A 23,037-nucleotide genomic window follows, 5' to 3' on the forward strand; every position below is an offset into this window, starting at 1 on the left:
AGATTTTTTAATAGAGGGAGTTGGTGGCTTATACTCAGATATTTCAGCTTTATCTTATTTCTTACCAGACTTCTTACTTTTAAAGCTTATTTGCAAATACATTTATTTGTAAAGAGAAGAGCTATCAATATTTTAAAAATAATTACTATAGGCTTTAAGTGATTGGACTTGATTAGAAGAATGTCTAAGAATGCAGAGTGGTGACAGGAAGTCATAATGTGAACATAGAATTAACTAGGTTGGTGCATAGGGAAGACAGTAATAGTAGCAAAGTGCCAAAATGATCAGATGTAGAAAGACATTGTTCAGTTTGGTCAGAAGTAAGGCAGCCACCCTCTCTAATGCCTGTTTACAAAAAAAAAAAAAATACAAAAAAAAGTCTTATGGAGTACAAGTGTCTTTCTATGAGTTGAAAGTATATTCAGTGAGCTTCAAGTTCTTCGTTTAATTCTTTAAATCCAGACCTTTTAAGATGCTTCCTGGTATTTCAGCTGAAAGCATGAGTGAAATGTTTACTGACTGGAATGTGTAGTTTTATTCCTTTGCAAAGTAGAAGTATTTTCTGAGGTGAACGGGAGCATTTTCAGATGTCTGTTTTCTGTGCATTGTTTTTTGTGTGTTTTGTTTGTTTGTTTTTTTGTCCTGTGAGGCTTTAAGCTCCTTGCGAGCAGGACTCTGATTTGCTTATGTGTGAAAGCAGCAGCAAAGCCTAGTGCCCGGCAGGAGCTCACGAAGTACAGGATATGACAGAACCATGTGTACATTTGGCCATCATTTTAAGTACATTTTATTAGTTATTTGTTAAAAATGTATGTTCTTAATATGTGTACATACTATCTAATAAATACAGATTATGCAAATAGACCGTCACTCCGCAACAAAGATGGCAGCACCCACAGCCAATAAGGAGGAAATATGCAAATTGATGCGACAAAGATGGCAGCAGCCGGGCCGGGACACAGGCGTTCCACCCCACCCTGACTGCTCTGGGCCTCTGGCAGCGCACAGGCGCAGAGCAGCTGGGGCAGGACGCCTGCTATGGGAGGGGTTCGGGGGGTGGAGGGAGCTACAGGAGGGTGGCAGGGCCGGAGTGAAGCCCTGGGTCCCGGGTGCCGGAGGGAAGCCAGTGCCGGCAGCCAGGGGAAGGAAGGCCTATTCTTGCACGAATCTTCGTGCATCGGGCCTCTAGTATTTTAATAAGCCATATTATCAGAAAGAGAGATGGGCACTGTGGATCCAGAAGGTAGGGATGGAAGTCATGGTTAGATACAGAAAAAGAGAAAGATAACTGGGAGCAGGAGAAGGTGCGACCAAAAGTAATGTGTCGACTGGGTGGTGTGACTCAGTGGTTGAACTTTGACTCAGAAACCAGGAGATAGCTGGTTCAATTCCCAGTCAGAGCACATGACTGGGTTTCAGGCTCAATCCCCAGTAGGGAGCATGCAGGGGCAGCCAATCAGTGAGGTTCCTTTCTCATTGATATTCCTATCTCTCTATCCCTCTCCTTTTCTCTATCTCTAAAAATCAATTTTACAAAATATACAAAAAATAATGTGGTCTTGGAGGTCTCTGTAAATAAATAAGATCTTTATGCTTATAACTATTTGGGGCTTGCAACCAAAATATGCAAACTTAGCATATTTTTTATAAATTAACACATTTTCTGAGGTGAACATAGGCCATTTTCAGATATCTCTATGTTTGTTATGTAGAAAGAGACAGATTTCACAAATTGAATTACAAAATTCATCTCTATGATTATCTTTGATTATTTTAGTACCTTGTAATCAATGTGAATTGATTTGTAAGATTGCTTGTCAAATACTAGTTCAATTTTTTTAAAAGTTCTGTATAATGAGACTGACAAATCCTAAGAGGGGAAGGAGGTAGGAAGAGATTAACCAAAGAATTTATATGTATATATGCATAACCCATGGACACAGACAATAGTGCGGTGAAGGCCTGGGAAGAGGAGGCAGGAATAGGATGGAGGAGGTCAATGGGGGGGAGAAAGAAGGATATCTGTAATACTTTCAATAATAAAGATAACTTTTTTTTAAAAAAAGTTCTGTGTAATAAAATATCTGCATGTCATATGCCTATCTGAAGGACCTCTAATAAGTTATAATTTCTGAAAGATATGCATTCCAGCATACCAAAAAAAAGAAAAAAGAATGACTATTCTCTCTCCCTGGTTTTTGTGTTGTTTTTTTTAATTCTTCATTGTTTAAAGTATTACGTATGTCTCCTTTTTCCCCCATTGACCTCTCTCCGGCCACTCCCACCCTCCAGCACATGCCCTTACCCCCCTACTGTCTGTGTCCATTGGTTATACTCATATGCATGCATACAAGTCCCTGGTTTTATTTTGTCATTTTTTGAGAAGCTTCCATTTAGAAAATTTACACTAAACTGTTTTGTCTGCTTCTTGGGTTAGCATAATATATAGAAAAGATTATGAGATGAAGATTATGATGGGGCAGAAATAGAATATTGGGGACCAACTATAATTGTAAGAAATATTGATCATGCTCTGTTAACCATGATTAAAGAAGGCACAGTCTAACCTGGGAGTTACGCAGAGGACCTGAGAGCTCACCTGGAAATGTGGCCCGTCCTCCCCATCTGGGAGCTGCCTATTATCATGGAAAGATGAACAACCTTGTTGCAGAAACCATAGCCACTAGCCCTCTGCATATTGCCAGCCCTTTGAAGACCCCCAGCCTTTGCATACCCACAGGCCTTTGCATATCTCCAGCCTGCATTACCTGTAAACTGTCTGTTGGCATACCCTTTTGCCTACTTCCCATGTCATCTTTGTCCCTCTACCCAATAAAAGCAGCTGGCTTATGGTGGGCTGTAGTGCAGATTATTGTGGATGACCTGCTGCTCTCCTATACTGCCGAACTATTGGAATAAACACTCATATATAATTCAACCCTATCTCTGCTGAATTGGCTCAAGTAGTGATTGGCAGCACAGACCCATTGATTGTCCAGTTACAGTTATACTTGCTGCTATCTATATAGATAACTACCTGTATGGCCTTGAATAAAGTACTTAAAATCTCTGAACTTTGATTTCTATACCTGTAACTGGAAGAGCAGGATTGCATGATGGGCATTCAAGGGCCTCGTTATTTTTCTGCTCTGAAAAAAGAATCCTAAATTTGGTGTCTAGCTTAGGAAGATCTAAGAATAATGTCAAACCTCTTCCCCACTACAAGTTGCTGGGACCCTGTTTTCGTCTACTCTGCATTCCCAGTGCCCTGAGTAGTACCTGCCAAGTAACAGGTACTTAATAGAGGATTCTTGAATGAATAAACAAAACTAGATCTGCTTTGTAAAAAAGAAGCAAAAGAAGACATTTGTTATCTATCCGCCCCTCTAAGCAATGGGTGTAATTGGGGAAAGGCCTTGTCTGCTCCCTAGCGAATAGTTGGTATTCCATAAATCTTTATTGCTTGCTCAATAACATTTATTTCCTCCTTGCAAAAATTCTCTGAAATACCTGTTAATTACCCCATTTTCAGTAAAGAGGAAACCAAAACAATGCGGGGGGGGGGGGGGGCGAGTAGCTTTTAAGGTTCTGCAGATCTTAGGAAGTAAAGCTAGGAATTAAAACCAGAGCTTTCTCATAACAAAACTCACTGTTTAGATAAACTGAGCTTTCCCTAAAGCTAAGTGACTCATGATTATCCCCAAAGGTTCTGATGTGGGAAGGCAAGATACCTAAGGTGGATGATCAAGTGCTGTAAGGAGATAGGGATTCAGAAATTAAGTTTACCGCCTTTCTAGAATTATACTTGGTTGAACCATTGAGATTACTTGAAACATTTAGCAGTTTTCTTTTCAATAAGGTAAGGTATCAATACAAAAAACATTGTTTTTCTTAGCTCCTAACATTTACTGGCTGTAGAAGAAAAAGCACTGGGTGGGAGTTAGGGCACCTGGATTTCATTTCTAATACTGGTATCTACCACCCATGGGCTCTTAAGTAATTCCGTAGACATTTTGGATCTGCTGCTTCCTCATCTGTACCATAGATGTATTTGTCTAGATCAGTTGATTTTTCACAGATTCATATAAGAACTTCAAGGGCTGCTCAGGGATAGGGGGTGAGGATGGGACTAGAGGGGCAGAAAAGGATTGCCCATCACTAAGGGAGGCATCTGGAAGCCCACAGGACTCTGGTCTACACCAAGCCCAGGGATGCCTGTGGTAGTGTAATGGATAACTCCGTTTCCACAGGTTCAGGTCTTGCTGCTCTGTGGGTGACTCACTTCTGACCTGTCCTAACCAGATAGTTGGGATGTAAAGTTTTATTTAAATAGAAAGGTGAGTTAATTTAAAAGCAGTAATAGTTAACATTTATTGAGCACTTACTGTGTGGAGTTATATATACTCCATGAACTATGTTTTATGAACTATATATAAAGTCATTTAACCCCCACAACAATGATGTATGTGCTGTTGTTTATCTCCATTTCTCAGATGAAAGCACTGGGCACTGAGAGTGGTTCAGCAAATTGTTCAAGACCACACAGCTAATAAGTGGCAGAGCTGGAATGTGAATCTAGGCAATCTGGCTCCAGAATCCATACTCTTAACTCTTTGCTATATAGTGGTTTCAGACCAGCAACAGTTCAAGTGTTTAATAGCTACATGTGGTTAATGTCCACCATCTGAGTGGCTTAGCTATATATCCTATCTAATAAAGAGGGAAATATGCTAATTGACTCTCACACCGTCGCAAAGATGGCGGCACCCACAGTCAATAAGGAGGGAATATGCTAATTGACTGCCATGCCCTCAAAGATGGTGGCTCCCACAGCCACAAGATGGCAGCACCCAGTCCCCTCAGCCTTGCCTTGCCGCGTGCCTGCCTCTGGAGTCCCCCAGTCCCCTCAGTCCCCCAGCCACCCAGGGCCGGCCCGAGGTGCAGGCAAGCCTCGGATGGTGGCTGCCCAGCCGCCCAGGGCCACCCAAGGCTCAAGTAACCAGGGCTGGCCCCAAGTCTTGCCAGTGGCAGTGGCAGCAGCAGAGGTGTGATGGGGCGTTGCCTTCCCCTGATCGCCGGGTCACCTCCCGCCCCTGAGGGCTCCCAGACTGTGAGAGGGGGCAGGCTAGGCTAAGGGACCCCCCTCCAGTGCATGAATTTTCATGCACTGGGCCTCTAATGCTTATATATTGTTTTGATTTTTTTACAGTAAGTGTATGCTCTCATTTGACTCACATGACTTGTTTTTGTAAGTAGACCTTTTAATAGTTGTGATGCTTTCTTAAAGGTGACTTTTAATCTCACCTTTTCATCTTCCTATGCCACTTTTCTATGAAAAAGAGAGTTGGAAGGCACACTCATTTCACTTGAAATCAGTAGTCATGAATTTTCATCTCAGTGAACACACATTAAGTCCATATTGGAATTAAATAAAATGATGCAGTTTGAAAGAATGAATGGAGATAGCTTTTAATAGAATTTAAATTGTGATTCACAGACTTTTTCATTACTTTGATGTATGTATTACTCCTTTTCTCCCAAGGCTGTGGCAGCCTTTCGAATATTTCTGATGTTTCTGTACTTGTAAACAAAAAACACACTAAAGAAATGTTAAACTTAACGGTTGCCTGGGGTATAAGGTGTAATTATAAAGTAACAAGATTTATTTTTTTGGTGAATAAATAAATTATATATTTGCCTTTCAGAGTGATTTGCTTGAATGTTATATATAGATCTGCATCTGTCCTTTGAGATACTTTACAGTCAGTTTTTTTTAAAAAAAAATAAGCATTACTTCCAAACACCTAACCTGTCATTTATATTTGGCTTTCAAGAACATATATATTATGTGGACATTTTACTGTTTGCCACAGATTGTAATTTTTTTCAGTAAAAGTATGTTAACATTTCCATTTTATATTGTTACTGTTTATAATAATTTTATTAAAAATTCCAAATACTTGAAGATTAAAATGAAAATCAAAACAGCCTAAATAAGGAAGGACTCTAAATGAACATAAGGTTTACTTTTTAGGGAGATGTACTAAAATTAGATTGCACTGATAGTTGCACAACTCTATAAATATTAAAAATCATTGAGTTGTATACTTAAAGTGGCTGAATTTTATGATATGTAAATTATATCTCAATAAAGCTTTTTTTCTTAAAAATTAGCTTTCAGGGGTGCTATTAAGAATTTTTATAACCATGTCTGTACTTTGAAATAATTTCATGCATAGTAACAAATGTATTTTGTAGAATCTGATTGTTTAAAGAGGTATTTGGAAATGTCACTTGATTTTAGATCTTCCTTCCATTTAATGTTCAGATTGTTGTCTTGCCTTCTCCTGGATAATATTTCCTGAAAAGGCTCCCTAACATTATCCCCTGTGGAAATCCATTTCCTCACCTATAAAACAGGGTTAATAACTAAATGTGATAAAGATTAAATGAGATGCTACATTTTTTAAAAATTATAATATCTGGATGTAGCACCTTAATTGTACATTAACCTGTACACTGAGTACCTGCTCATGGCTTTTATAGCCTACTAGAGGCCCGGTGTACGAAATTCGTGCATTGGGGGGGGGGGGTCTCCTCAGCCCAGCCTGCACCCTCTCCAATCTGGGACCCCTCTCACAATCCAGGATTGCTGGCTCCTAACTGCTCACCTGCCTGCTGGCCTGACCGCCCCTAACTGTCCCCCCCTGCCAGCCTGGTCACCCCCAACTTCCCCCCTGCCAGCCTTGTCACCCCTCACTGCCCCCCCTGCCAGCCTAATCGCCCCCCCTGCCATCCTGGTCACCCCCAACTGCACCCCCCCTGCTGGCCTGGTCACCCCCCAACTGCCCCCCTCTGCCAGCCTGGTCACCCCTAACTCCCTCCCCCCCCCCCCCGCTGGCCTTGTCACCCCCAACTGCCCCCCCTGCCAGCCTGGTCAACCCTCACGGCCACCCCGCCAGCCTGGTTGCCCCACGCAGCCTGCTGTTCAGTTGTTTGGTCGTCCCTCACTAACCTCCCTGTTGGCCTGGTCGCCCCACGCAGCCTGCTTGTTCAGTCGTTTGATCGTCCCTCACTAACCCCCCTGCTGATCTGGTCGGCCCACGCAGCCTGCTGTTCAGTCATTTGGTCATCCCTCACTAAACCCCTGCCGGCCTTGTCGCCCAGGCAGCCTGCTGTTTGGTTGTCCATCCGGTTGTTTCAGTCTTGACGGCCCCTGGCTTTTTATATATTAGGATGATTTAAACATGGTGGGGAACCAGTCTACTTTTACACATAAAAAGACCTGGTGAAATACTTGGAGGAACATTTACCGTATTTTCCGGTGTATAAGACAACTTTTTAACCCAGGAAAATCTTCTAAACACCCAGTCGTCTTATACGCCGGAAAATACGGTAGGATTTGTTCTCATGTTTCTAGATATGTAGGTTTACTAGATAGCACTATAAGCAATCTTCTCTAATAAAATGGTAATATGCAAATTAACCATCACTCCGCTACATAAGCCACGCCCACCAGCCAAGCCACGCCCACCAGCCAATCAGGGCGAGTATGCAAATTAACCCAAACCAAGATGGCTACAGCCACAGAGAGCAAGGTTTCCCAGGTAACAGAGGAAGCCAAGCTTTCCATAGCCGTTGCTGGGTCCATAGTGTTTCTTTAAGTGGCCTAAGCCTCCACTCAAGCTACAAAGTTTCAATTATAGAAGGTAAACAAATTCAAACAAATGGCGGCAGAATGGAGCTTGAGAGAGCAGGCCAGGGTTGCCGGCAGCAACAGGGGAAGCAAAGCTTTCCGCACACCCTGGCCGGGCCCACCTGCTTAAGGCAACAAAGTTTCAATTGTAGAAGGTGAATTAACTGCCACAGAAATGGCTGCCTCCCCAGAGGGAACAGCAGACTTGGCTCCGCTCCAGGCTACAAAGTTTCAATTGTAGAAGGAAAATAAATCCCAGATACCAGGGCCTCTGCTTGGGTTTCCAGGAGGCGTGGCCGGCCTGCAAACCACCACAGGCCCCTCGCTCAGGCCGCCCCATGCCCCAAGGGAACCCCACCCTGATCTGGGACACCCTTCAGGGCAAACCAGCTGGCCCCCACCCGTGCACCAGGCCTCTATCTTATCTAATAAAAGAGTAATATACAGATTGATCATCACTGCAACACACAATATAGCTGCCCCCATGTGGTCAAAGATCCTGCCCCCATGTGGACACAAGATGGCCACTACAAGATGGCCAGCAGGGGAGGGCAGTTGGGAGGCACCCGGCCTGCAAGGGAGGGCAGTTGAGAGGGACCAGGCTTGCGAGGGAGGGCAGTTGGAGGTGATCAACCCTGCAGGAGAGGGCAGTTAGGGGTGACCAGGCTGGCAGAGGAGGGTAGTTGGAGGTGATCAACCCTGCAGGAGAGGGCAGTTAGGGGTGACCAGGCTGGCAGAGGAGGTAAGTTGGGGGCAAACAGGCTGGCAGGGGAGCAGTTAAGCATCAACCAGGCTGGCAGCGGAGTGGTTAGGGGGTGATCAGGCTGGCAGGCAGAAGCGGTTAGGGGCAATCAGGAAGGCAGGCAGGCAAGCAGTTGGGAGCCAGCAGTCCTGGATTGTGAGAGGGATGTCCGACTGCCCTTTTAGGCCCAATCCCACCAGGATCGGGCCTAAACGGGCAGTCGGACATCCCTCCAGGAGTCCCAGATTGGAGAGGGTACAGGCTGGGTTGAGGGACAACCCCCCGCCATGCACGAATTTCGTGCACCGGGCTTCTAGTCCTAAATAATAAAAGCATAATATGCAAATCGACCGAACGGCAGAACAACTGGTCGGTGAGGCCGGCAAATAGGCAGCACCAGGTCAGCCAAGGTGCGTGCCAGGAGGCAGAGGGAGGGGACGGCGTTGGAGGGGAGAGACAGGGCTGGCCCCTGGACGGCCAGCACTGTCCCCTGATCGGCCCACCCGGTCGCCTCCTGCAGAGGAAGGCCAGACTGCAGCTTAGGCCCGCTCCCCGCCAGTCGGACATCCCCTGAGGGCTCCCAGACTGCAAGAGGGCGCAGGCCGGGCTGAGGGGCCTCTAGTCTCATATAAAGCATATCACTGTATAGCTTATGCCCTGGCACTTTTTTCCTTAGGAGACATCTTTTCCCTGTTATGCTCACCTTCCCTTCCCAGCTTTAAATATGTTTCATGGTCTAAATGAAGCCTGCCCAGTTTCCCTTTTCAGTTCATCGATGCCTCCTGGGATTAGTTGGAGAGGTCTTTGCAGAATTACATTTCTCTCCTGCTGTGCTTTCTGTGCCCTATTTAACATACAGCCTTCAGTTTTCTCCTAACCCTACTTGCTTTCTCAAGGAGAGAAAACTCAGATCTTATGAAGCAATTCAGAACTTACAGAGCCTGGCAGTAGGCATAGGCCCAGCACTCAGCTTCAGGAACGTTTCAGATTGCTCTCATTTTAAGCCATCTTCAAGATTCACAGGTACAAATCTGCTTGTCTTCTTCATTTGCCATCATGCATCCTTCCTTTTATCCCTCCTAAAACCAAAGTATGTATGCCAACTCCAATTCGCCAAACATTTTTAGCTTTCTCATATCCTAATGTAGCTCAGAAGCATTTCCTAGTGGACTCTCTGGGTTGTCACTGGACTGTCATTTCTCCCAGTCTGGTTGTGCCTGAAGCAGTTTTCATAGCTAAATGATGAACCTTCGAAGAAAAAGGTACGTACTGAAAATGGAAACACCAGCACGCTCTTTGTAGCCATTTCTTTAATTCTCCACCTGCCATAACGTGGAGACAGCTCCTAATTATCGGAGGGAAGAGCTGAACTCCTGTACTGCAGCAGAAAGAATGAGCACTATGGGAGGGCGAGTGACAGCTCTCCAGTGGGGAGGGGGACAGATATTTTGGGAAACTTTGACATGGAACCGGATGTATTTGTATAACCTTTTCATGTAGAACTGTGTCGCAGTCAGAGAGGGGGTTTTGGTTTTCTTCATTAAAAGCTTATTAAATAAAGAAATAGGACAGTCGTTTTGCTTCAGTAGATGGGGGTCAGAGAGGAGGGTCTGATCTCCTCAGGATATTAATGTCTGCCTTCAGCCGGGGGAAATGAGCCGTCACTTGAGTTAGAGGCAGCTTTATGTGCTCATCGCTAGGGTTTCCCATATGTCCAGGGAGCAGCAACAGTAAAAAATGGCAGAGCTCAGTGGTGGAGTGCAGAGGGCTCTCATTGGAATTCATGTCAGGAAGCTCAGCTCAGTCTGCCCAGAGCAAGTCTGTTTAATGTTGATCAGCTGTCCATCTGATAAACTGAATTGATACGGGCATTCCCTCCAAGGGCTGCCCTGACAGTGACAGCCGCAGCACCCAGATGTCTTGTTAGGCTTTTTGGGTAGTCTCAAGTATTTTTAACCCCTTTTGTGATACCCAAACCAAAAAGTAATTTTAGAGACCTAGATAACAATGCCAGCTGGGCTTTCTCTTTGCTTCTCTGGCAGAAAACAGGCCAGCTTAAACTGTTTCCAGAAACCAGATGCTACTAGTTAGTTATCCCTCTCCCACATCATAACCAGGATCTAGTTAACCTGCAGTATAATTATGTGTTGACATCATCAAGTTTGTGTCTAGTTATTCAAAATAATGTTTCTGAAAATATTCTTACTATAGTAAGTTATCTGGCTTGGTAATGCTTTATTAGTTTCATAGGTGTATTAGTTGATCACTAAGCAGAACTTTATGTTCATGTCTAAAAAGAACATGAATTATAAATTTTATTTGGTTGGCTAATTTCTGATAATATCTATGGTGGCTTCTTGCTGAGTCCCAACACCCTCTGCTTTCTCAAGGATGACTACCACCATGAAGGTAGCTCACCTCTTTGTAGATTGGTCAGCAGGTATGGAGGAAACTAATTACAGAACACATCAATGCTGAGCTTTCTTTAAAAACAACAATAGTAACTATGTGAGGAGATTGATATGTTAATTATCTTGACTATAGTAATCATTTCACTATGTATGCGTTCATCAAAACTGCATTTTATATACCTTAAATATATACAATTTTATTTTAAAAATATAAAAAAAATACTGAGCTTTAATTTTTGGAAATAAATCAAGAGAGATAAGTCTTTGTATTAAGTTATTTTAAAGTTCTATTTCTGCAAAACTACCAGTAGTTCCAGATTACGGTACTAACTATGGGAGAATTTTTTTATTATTATTATTATTTTAGTTTTTTACTGAAGCACTTCTTACAGATTTTTGTCTTTTTTTTCCCTTCACTTTCAGATCTTGTGTTTTAATAGCATGGCAAAGCTCTAACATAGAGTCAAGTATCTGATCTCTTTGAACTTAGAATTTCAGGTCAGCTTTCCTAAAAAAGGATGCAGAGCCCTCAGCACTTTCGGTGATTGCCTAGTGGGTGTGGTCAGAGCTGGAAGTAAGGCCGGGTCATTCTTTTCAGCCCCTGGACCTGTGACTCCATCTCTATTTGGAGGTCACCATTACTACAGCCTACAGCTTTGGCATGTTGCTTTTAATGGTTGAGATTTTTGGTTTCAGTCACCTGTTTTTAAAATCAGAATTCTCATTTCCAAATACAGGAATGAAAAATGATTAGTTTTGAATGCTGTGATCGTGGCAAACCCCATATTCAAAGTTCCATTTTCACTTTGGTTATCAGCATGAATAAATGGAAAAACAGGAAAATTGTTATGTTTCTGTAATTATTGTAATGAACTGAATGAATTTCTTAGAATGCTGCGTCTGGCCTACTTATAAAAAATTAACATTTAAACACATAATTAGTTAAAGTTTATCACCATGAAAGATTCTTTTACCTGGCATTAAGAGCATATTCTTTTCCTTTTTATTCTTATTCATATGCCTTGATATTTTTTAATGTTGGTATTTTTGAAGTATATCTTAAAAACTCTTTTGCTCTTATCTGCTTCTCCCCCTCCCCCTCATTCTTTGTCCTTGTGGATCTTTCTTCTATGGGATTGTGGAGAGAAAAATAAAACACAAAACAGCTAGTGTGTCAGATGGCAGTAAGTACTATGGAGGGGGAAAAGCAGGAAGCGGGGTCTGGGAGTGCTGGCAAGGATGGGAGGGTTGCAGTTGTAAATGGAGTAGTCAGAGAAGGGCTCACTGATCAAGTGAACTCTGAAGGGATCTGAAGGAAGCAAGGACTAAGCCTTGCAGGTATGTAAGGGAAGATGAGGCCAGATAGGGGAAAGGGCACGGGCTCTGAGGCCAGAACAGGCTTGGCATGTTCCTTAGCTACCACGGAAGCTAATGTAGCTAGAGAAGAGTGATCTGAGAGGGAAGAGAGTAGCAAATGAAGTCAGAGAGGTAAGGGAGTAGAGGAGCTGAGTCAGATTGCACTTGACCTTGGAGTCCATTGTAGAGACTTTGGCTTTTACCCTGAGTGAGATGAGGAGCCACTGGAGGGTTTTGAGCAGGGAGCTAAGTGATGGGCTTAATGGTTTCTTCATCTTCCTGCTTGCCTCATTTCTGATCTTTTCCATTTTTGCAAAGCTAATGGACTAAAAATATTATCTCATTATTATTATAATACTACTTTTCCAAATTATTTGTGAGGTTGAGCATCATTTTATGTGGGTTTTGGCCACTTATTTCTAGAATTACCTCTTCATATTCTTTCCCATTTTGCTCTTGGGCTGTTTATCTTTTTCTTATCAATTTCTTGTCCAATTTGGACAAGCTCCACACATTTTAATATAATCTTCTGCTTATTGTATGTGTTTCAAATACTTTTCAAGTCTATATTTGCCTTGGTCTTTTTATAGTTTATATAAACATTTTTGTATATTGTAACTACTCAAATTTATTCTTTTTATATGACTTCCTGACTTTCTATTTTATTTTGCAAGGCTTTCTCACCCCAAGGCCATAAGAGTGTTTTCCTAAATTTTTTTTAAATAATGGTATTTTATATTCATCAAGATGAGCCACAGAGCTGTGGTTTCAAATAGGGTTTTAGTGTTGTATTGCTTTGTTTTCTTTTTTACCTTTTGACTTAAATTTGAACTTATTTTTTCACATTTTCATCTTTATTCCAAAAAAAAATTTTTTTTCCTATGTAGTAAGGTACGGGTCTAATTTTATTTTTTTTCCTTAATTGATAGCCAGTTGCCCCAACATCTTTTGTAAGAATAATTTGTCTTTTTCCTAACAATTTGAAATATTACCTTTACTGTAAATAATTTATTTTCCTTATATATTTGGATCTCTTTCTGGATTTTATTCCACTAATCTATTAGTTTGTTCTTGTGATAGTACAGTAGTTTTAAAAATTGCAGTAGCTTCATAATAAGTTTTAAAATCTAGAATGTCCTTTTATTTTCCAGAATTTTCCTTGTAATTTTCAAATTTATCCTTTCTACATGAACATAAAAAATCAGTTTTACAATTTAAAAAATCTTTTAAGATTCAAATAAAATTATTTTTAAAAAATTACTCTTGCCTAGCTGGCTGGCATGGCTCAGTCAGTGATTGAACATTAACCTATGAACCAGGAGATCATGTTTCGATTCCCTGTCAGGGCACATGCCTGGGTTGCAGGCTCAATCTCCAGTGTGGGGCGTGCAGGAGGCAGCTGATAATGATTCTCTCTCATCATTGATGTTTCTATCTCTCTCTCCCTCTCTCTTCCTCTCTGTAATCAATTAAAAAAAAATTTTTTTTTTAAATGACTCTTACCACCCTGGCCCGTGTGATTCAGTTGTTGAGTGTCATCCCATGAACCAAAGTGTTGTGGGTTCAATTCCCAGGGCACATGCCCACGTTGCAGCTTGATCCCTGGAAGGGGGTGTGCAGGAGGCAGCTGATCAAAGTTTCACTCTCACATTGGTGTTTCTCTCTCTCTCTCTCTCTCTCTCTCTCTCTCTCTCTCTCTCTCTCTTTCTAAAAAAAAAAATCATTTAAAAAATTTTAATGACTCTTATCTACCATTTTAATGCTTTTAGAGATACCCTGAATTTTGTACATTTTGTGTTTGGGATTCTTACTAGTTTTCTGTTGATATGCAAAGAGCCTGGGCTTTAAAAATGGAGAGCTCTGGGCTTGAATCCAGCTCTGCAGCTTACTAGCTATATGAACTTGAGCAAGTTAGTTGGCCAGTCCAGCTCCCTTCTGTGCAGTAGAGATAATAATGCTTACCTCAGACAGCTGTTGTGAGTTTTACATTATTTTTTTATTAATCTGTTGATTGAGTTGTTATGCTTGCAAAATTATTTTGTGTAAAATGTTCAGAATACAGTAATTCATTGGCTCAAAGTAATTAATTTAGATAATGAAAGCCATAAAGCAGTTAGGCATTTTAAAAGATTGGATATCTGAAGTATTTGCTGATGAAATAGCATGATATCTGGCATTTGCTTCAAAATAATCTGGAAGGACAGTGAAAGGTGTAGCTGAAACAAAATTATGATCCACAGAGGTATTTTATGCTATATTTTCACTTTTGAATGCTTTAAAATACCCAAATTATAAAGGGTTTTTTAAAGAATGCATCTTTAAAAACTGTTTAAAATGACAAAGTGTAAACATTTATTTGTAAGTGGAATATTATGTTTTTATTATGTTATTCTCTGTACTTTTTTGTATTTTGTTAAACCTCTAAAAAGAAGGAAAACAGGAGGAATGGAGGAAGAAAAGAAAAGAAGCCGAATAAAAAGAATAAAAAAGAAAGAGAAAGACAACTCCATTGTATTTAATCTTCCTTGCCTGTGTATTGAAACACAGTTGACACTCCTGCTAGTTTAACACCAACTTAAAAACATGAGACATTTAAAGAGATTTCAAGTTAATATAGGGAGCAATTTCTAATAATTAAAACTGTTCGTCCGAAGACCTGGTTCCTATGTAGTTTATCACTCACCCTGGGAGGAGTTAATTGAGGTTAACTGACTTCTGGGGTCAGTCATCTCTGATTCTATAAATCTGACTTTTTAGTTTATCTCACTCTTTTCTTTGTGAAACTAAGAATGACAACAATCCCTTATGCCTTTATACTAGTGATTTTCAACCTTTTTTATCTCATGGCACACATAAACTAATTACTAAAGTTCTGTGGCACACCAAAATAATATATTTTTGCCCATCTGACCAAAAAAATAGGTACAATAGTAGCCATCATTCACAGCAGATGGCTACTATTGTGTTGGCTGTTGTCATTTTTTTATTTGACAATCTAAGGGAAAAGAGGTCAGTGCCCCTGACTAAATAGTCAGGTTTTGCATGTTTTAAAATTCTTGTGGCACACTCGTGTGCTGTGGCACATCAGTTGAAAATCGCTTCTTTACACAATGTTAAGCAAAGAGTTACTCATTTAATAATATTATAGGCAGCCAAGAAGTAGGATAGTGTAATTTAGAGTGTAGTAAGGGAGAGAAGTGGCAGGAAGATAGATGGCTAAAGAAGTAATTACAATATAGTACAATAAATGAGCTATGTTCAAAGGCTTTCAAGCACAGAAGGAGTTAATCTGGGGAAGAGGGAAGACTTCACAGAAGTGGCACATGGGCTGATTCTTAAAAATACTCTAAACAAATATAAGTTTATCATTCACCCGATAGCAGCAAAAATTGCACAACACATCCACACAATGAACCTCTGTAGAGATGGATGTTAAATAGAACAAGAAGTTTCTCTATTTGTAAAAAATGTGGAACTTCTTTATTTGTAAATAATACGTGGAACTATCCCCAAGAGATTATATTGGGTGAACAAAACCAGAGTACAGAAATACAAACATAAAACGTCTTCACTGTTTTTGTGGTATATTTATTGACTATCAAGAATTTACTTGGCTGCCCATAAGAGGACTCGAACAAACAGTAGTTTAAAGGAATGCAGTGCTTGTTTAACTCAGATAACAAAATGTCTAGAGATGGGCACATCCAAGCTGACTTGAAGAAGTCATCAAGGGCCCAGGCTTCTCCTTTCCTCTTGCTCGCTATACTTCATTGGGAGCCCTCGTTAGGACTCTTAGGTCTCTACTGTGCCTCCAGGCAGTTGGGCCCTTTTCCCAAAAGGAGGGGGTAAGCCCAAAATGCCAAAGGTGCACATCAACTGAATCCTGATACCAGGAACTCAGTAGATTTCTCAGAAACTTTACCTAGTGAACTTCTACCTACATTCACTGGCCAGACTGTGCTACATGATCACTTCTAGCCTCTGGGGATCTTGGGGACACGAATGTTTTTAAGTGCGTACATTGCCACTCCAAATATATTAGAAGGTGTGTTAGTAGTGAGGAGGGAAAGAGTGAGTGGGTAACTAGCAGGGTCTGCCATCATTCTTTCTAAAGCTTAGAATGCTAAAAATCTTTGGAGAAATGTTGGAAGAAAATGGGTCAAAACAGATGAAGCTGTTTAACATACAATTGAAAGAAAGTAATTTGGTGAAAATTCTTGTGAAAACATCAATTAATCCTCTGGGTTACGTGCAATGTGGTAATTACTTCCTTACTTACTCTGATTACTTAGCATAAGTGATATTCATTGGTGACTCTTTTCCAATCAAGATTTAGCATAAAAATACCCAAGAGTGATAAAATATACATGCATAAAAGGGCATGAAGCCCTTTATGTAAGATAATTTTTAAAATCTAGTACATTGCAAGTTTATTAGATTGCTTTGGTGGCTAAAATAGGAATAAGATAATGAGAAGAAAATACTCCAGCTTTCATACTGCTTCTCTGCTGCACACAAAATTAGACTCTTGCACAATGTCATCTGGAGTTGTTTATTAGATGCCAAAATCCTAGAAGTTAAGAGCACAGTACTAGATAGTAATTACAGGACAGATTTCAAGATAACCGATCATTTTATTTCTATTTTCTATAGACCAATAAAAGCAATAATTTGGCCTTTTTTAAAACTATTAACTGCCAGCCCAGGTAATATTTTTAATCCCTCAAATCTTCTAATTTTAGAACTAAATATTACATTTTAGACCTGAAATCCCTGAATCTTAGAACTGGAAAGGACTCTTCAGTTCCCCTCCTTTCCGTGGTGAAACTATGGATCTGAGAATTTAAGGAATTTCCCCAAAGTCTAGTGTTGTAGGCAGAGTTAGAACTGTTATCTATATTCCTGATTGACCTAAATCCCTTCATTTGGTTCTGACCAAATGATTTGGAAACAATTTGATTACTTTGCCCAGTTATTATGAACAAAAGAGTCAAGTCTGCTCACACTGTACTTTCTCCTAGCAAAATTGTCTTCTGTAGTGCTTGGAACTTAAGGATAAAACTTGGACATATTTGTGGTGGGCATATACTAGTGTTGGTAACATGGTAACTTTGCGCCCCCCTCCCCATTTACTATTTCTCAGGTAAATACATATTTTAAATTACCATTGGTCACTATGACATGGTGACTCTGAGTTCCAGCCTTGTCCTTTATAAACAGAATGTTCTCGATAAATTATTTAACCTCTCCAGAACTGCTGTCATTAGAATCACAAGTAGATAATATAAATGAAAGTTATTTGCAATGATGGATACTGTACAAATAATGGGTTTTCACTTTTATTACCACCACTGTTCTTGTTGTTTTTGACCATGTGGCATTTAAAGATTGCTATTTATTTAATGAATGCTGTTTTATGATTACAGATGTCTTTATTAAAAGCTCACAATAATTCATTTCCATGCTTAGGGTAATTCAGAACAACTGCAATTTCTTGCTTGCCTGGTTATTTTATAAGCTGAACTGTGCGAAAGATTTATCCACTGCTTAACCTTTCTTGAGTTTTATACTTGCCCATAATCTCGTTCAATTTTTGTGAAATGTAGTTAAATGGATTTTTATTGTGAATGGGTTTGCAAACTAGAAAACATTTGTAGGGTACTAATAAAATAAATGTTATTCCTTTCTTTTAGTTGTTTTTTTAAAGGATAATTTTAAATGTTAGCTCCTTTTTAAAAAATATTTTTGTTGCCCTAACTGGTTTGGTTCAGTGGATAGAGCATTGGCCTGCGGACTAAAGGGTCCCAGGTTCGATTCTGGTCAAGGTCATGTACCTTGGTTGCGGGCACATACCCAGTAGGGAGTATGCAGGAGGCAACTGATCAATGTTTCTCTCTCATCGATGTTTCTAACTCTATCCCTCTCCCTTTCTCTCTGTAAAAAAATAATAAAATATATTTAAAATATATATTTTTTTGTTAACTTCTCAGCAGTTTTATAAATCTCCATGAGAGCATGTAATGAGATTTAAACCTAAACCACTAATTTATTCTTCTTTTGTATTTAGGATTAAATAAGATAATACATAAAAGTGCTTAGCCTAATGTCTGGCACAGATTACATTCCCACTTATATTGGCGTTCTGTTAGATACTGGTAAGCATTCTCAGAAATCCTAAAATTGCAGATATGGGAAAGTTAGACTGAGAACAAAGTAAACAAAACTGTGAAGGGTCACCCTCCACTGGCCAGCTTCACTGGGAACCCTGTGACTCGTGGGATCTTGGGGACTGCTTGGGGACTAGTGGGGTAGAGAGCAGGGAATGTTACAGAGAAGGTAGGTATCAAGATCTGCTTATATATAGATCCCACACTACTCAGTGGAAAAAACTTCATGAAAGTCTTTTGCAAGGGTACTTGACTCAGAGTTGCACCAAATCAGCAGTTGTAGGTGCCACAATTCTGTCTTTAGCTTTACAGTGTTTCCCTCAGCCAAAAATGAACCAAGTCGGCTCTGAGTTCAGAGCATTCAGCAAACAACAGCAAAGCACAGCCACCAGAAATATGTACCTGATTTCCATGGTATATAGGGTAATGCTGTATTAGCTAGTGGAGCCACAATATGGACATATACAGCAATACAGATGGGAATACAATGGAACCAGTCCCCTGTTGGCAGAGTTACCCCAAAGGAATGAAGAGATCAGTAATCATCCCAGCTGGTATAATAGTGAATTGTTTCAAAACCACTTCATAATTGATGTCAAGTAAAAGCACTGTGTACCCATTAAAATATGGCATGATTGAAGAAATAAGTGCATTTGAAACCTTCAAAACAAAAAAGCAACAAACTTCAAAATGTTAAGTGAAATAAGTCATACTGAGGAAGATAAATACTGTATGTTCTCACTTATATGTGGAATCTAAAATAAAAACAACAGCCCGGCTGGTGTTGCTCAGTGGTTGAGTGTCGACCTATGAGCCAGGAGATCCCGGCTCTATTCCTAGTCAGGGCACATGATCAGGGTGTGGTCTCAATCCCCAGTAGGAGGTGTGCAGGAGGCAGCCAATCAATGATTCTCTCTCATCATTGATGTTTCTATCTCTCCCTCTCCCTTCCTCTCTGAAATCAATAAAAATATATTTAAATAAATAAATTAATTAATGAAACAAAAAACCTGAACTCATAGATACAGAGAACAGATTTGTGGTTATCAAAAGCAGGAGAAGAGGTAGGTAAAATGGGTGTAGGTGGTCAAAGGGTACAAACTCCCGGTTATAAAATAAATAAATGGGAATAGATAATGTACTATATATCATGGTGACTTCCATTAATAATGATGCATTATATATCTAAAAGTTGCTAAGAGAGTAGATTTCAAAAGTTGTCATTACAAGAAAAATGTAAGTATGTGTGGTGATGGATGTTAACTAGACTTATGGGGGTGATCATTTTACAGTATATATAAATGTTGAATCATTATGCTGTACACCTGAAACTAATATGTTATATGTCATTTATATCTCAATTTAAAACTTCATTAAAAAGAAACAACAAAAAAAAAACTAATCTGTAAATATTTTATTGTTGAAAACTGAAGTCTGGCATTAGTGATAAGAGTGTTCTTGACACTCAGACAAGTCTTACTTTTATGTTTTAGTCAAAGAAGTTTGGCAGAGATCACAGAACTTATCCATACTGCGCTCCTTGTACATCGTGGAATAGTAAATTTAAGTGAATTGCAGTCTTCTGATGGGCCACTGAAAGACATGCATTTTGGAAATAAAATTGCTATCTTGAGTGGAGACTTTCTTCTAGCAAATGCCTGCAATGGACTAGCTCTGCTACAGAACACCAAGGTAAAACTGGGCAGGGTTTGCTTGTGTCTGAATGGCCTTTAGGTGGCTCTCGGTTGACTGCAGAAGCCACAGAGGTCTGTGCACCCTGCTGCCCCAGCTCCGCACAGGTAGATGCTCAGTAAAGCTGTGATGATGATGGTGGTGGTGGCAGTGTCAACACCAGATAAAACTGGTAAATGCTAGGAAATTAATTTCTGTGTTTTTCTGATTACAGGTAAAATTATTTGTTAATTATATGATAGTGTTAAAAATTTCAATTTAGTCCTAGCTGGTTTGGCTCAGTGGTTAGAGTGTCAGCCTACAGACTGAAGGGTCCCAGGTTCAGTTCCGGTCAAGGGCACATGCCTGGGTTGCTGGCTTGATCCCCAATAGGGGGCGTGCAGGAGGCAGCCGATCAATGATTCCCTCTCATCATTGATGTTTCTGTCTCTCTCTCCCTCTCCCTTCCTCTCTGAAATCAATAAAAATATATTTTAAATTTTTTTTCAATTTAAAGAAGATATAAATTACCTATAATCTCACTATACAGAGATAATCATTGTTAGTTAATATTTTGGTGTATTTTTTCTCTGTCATTTTTGTTTATTTATTCATGCTTTTATATATGTGGGCTTTTTAGTAATATAGATGAAAATGTGCATGTATTAGGTTTTTTTTTAATCCTGCCTATTTTCCCCCCCGCTTCATATTATGATGTAGGCATTTTCACATTATTAACTTTTTCATAAACTTTTTAATCGTTTCAGTTATTTAGATGTAATATTTATTTATCAGATTCCTCATTTTTGGATATTTAAGTTGCTTCTAATTTTTTACTATCATAAATAGATCTCCAGTAAACATCTTTCCACATCAACTTTTCTCATTCCAGATTATTTCTTTAAGATAAATAGCTGGAAGTGGTTCAAAGGGTTTAAACATTTTTATTATTCTGTTTTTGTTTTTGTTTTTGTTGTTAATCCTCACCCGAGGATATTTTTCTGTAGATTTTCAGAGAGAGTGGAAGGGAGGGGGAGAGACTGAGAGAGAGAAACATCGATTGGTTGCCTCCTACATGAGCCCCGACCAGGGCTGCGGATTGAGCCTGCAACCCAGGCATGTGCCCTTGACCGGAATCGAACCTGGGACTCTTCAGTCCTCAGACCGATGCTCTATCCACTGAGCCAAACCAGCTATGGCTTATTCTTGATACACATTACCAAGCTGCCTTCTAGAAAAATGTACAGGTATTTCTTCTATATCAGTTAGGACTAGATGTGACTATAAAATAACAGTGGCTAAAACAAGGTAGATTATTTGTTCTCATGTAGAAGCATCCATGAGTAGGTAGTCCAGGGTTGGCATCTTGCTCTACAAAGTCAGGAACCGAGGCTTCTTCTTACTGCTCTGCCATCCTTACCTACTACTTAATGTCCCAAGATAGTTGCCATTGTGTCCTCACTCCGGTTAGTAGGAAGGAGGAGAAGGAAGGGTAAATCTCCTTCCCTTGAAGGTCAAGTAAGTATACACCCTGGTTTTACTAAGGTCAGTCTCAGTGTAAGTCTGCTGTCCTAGAGTCCCATCTGACTTAGCATTTGTCCTGGACTTTTCATTTTTTAACAGAGAGTGGTTGCTTATAGTTACATTAGAATAAGCCAGCATGGGTTTTATAGATCTCTGCCTTACACTTCCAGCCTCTGCCTCAGTTTTTGTCTAGTGTAGGCTAAACAGTATTGATAACCAGAACAGTGAGCAGAGGTTTTTTCCCAGGGTCGTCCAACACTGAAAAATGAGCTCCTCGGACCAGAAGATTTAAGCAAAAGTGTGAAAAACTTATTACAAGCAGATTCAGACTCCCTGAATGGGGAGAGGGGCCCAATAATGGGCTGCCCAGTGAAGCCTTGTACTCTAGGAGTATATATTTGCTACAAGCCTGCTCTGTATCTACCTTTGTCACCACCTGATTGATTCCCTCAATTATTTTTGCCCAGCAATGGACTTGAACTTTCCCTGTTTCTATGTTCTTTCTCTGTTCCTATGCTGAACTTCCTCTGTTTCTATGCATTAGTACACCTTGTTGATACAGGCCCTCCCTTGTTTTCCCATGCCTCCCGCTTTGAGTCCAGAAACATGTTATTATTTCTGCTTGGTTGCTTTCTGTGATTAGGCTGCTCAAACGGCCATGTCTGCCCCTGCCTATGTTCCCCCTGCCTTTGTTTCCCACTGGACCCCTGCCCTGTCTGCCTGTGTTTCAAGCTAACTTCTCTCAATATGTGAAACCCATGTACCCCCAGATAGTTATGTTAAGGTATAATATTAAATCTGAAACGTAACAGCAATAACTCATCTCTTTTCCAACCCTTTCAGACACCTCCAGTCAAGGACAGAATGCAAGGAAATTATTGATAGTAAATATATAGGGACAGTTAACTCCTTTGTCTCAGGCAGTAGAAATATTTGACACTGCTGCCCCACTGGGCACTTGGTGTATCATCCAACTTACTGTGGCCCATGCATAGTCTTCAGGAGTCACAAAGCCATCAGGTACCAGTCCAAAAACTCAATAGGAAACAAAGTAAGATAGCGGTTTGCTACCTATGAAATATGTATAGGAAATCAAGGCTGTATAGAGTGAGTAGAGAATAGATTGAGCATGCTTGCTTGTATAATATAAAGCTATAACTGTTTTATTGTTTGGCAACACTTTGTTTTTGCAGTAAACCTTTGACAGCAATAAGCTCAAAAAATAAAAGTATGTTGTTGTTTTTTTAAACCACTGGATTTTTGTTTCTCGAGAAAGTTGGTAAGGAGTCTGTAACTTGCACAGAATGTTGACATTTACTATCCACTGTGGTGGCCATAGCGGTACCACTGAACATATGAAAACAAGAGTCAAATCTTCTGAAAAAGTGTCAGGATCTACTTCCAAAATTAGTGGTTACTTTAAGGAGAATTCTGAAAATGATGATTTAATACATGCAGCTGTAGAAGATG

The 23,037-nt window shown here is 40.2% G+C and overlaps 1 protein-coding gene across 1 annotated transcript in view; it reads left to right on the forward strand.

The window, feature by feature from the left end:
- The window catches only part of PDSS2 (decaprenyl diphosphate synthase subunit 2), a 200,328-nt gene that overhangs the window by 96,215 nt on the left and 81,076 nt on the right, over positions 1-23,037 (forward strand). The window contains exon 3 of the mRNA XM_079781328.1: positions 19,866-20,064. Within this exon, the coding sequence (XP_079637454.1) occupies positions 19,866-20,064 (199 nt within the window). The remainder of the gene's footprint in view (positions 1-19,865; positions 20,065-23,037) is intronic.

This window comes from Cnephaeus nilssonii (assembly GCF_951640355.1).
Source record: "Cnephaeus nilssonii genome assembly, chromosome: 9".
Classification (NCBI taxonomy): Eukaryota; Metazoa; Chordata; class Mammalia; order Chiroptera; family Vespertilionidae; genus Cnephaeus; species Cnephaeus nilssonii.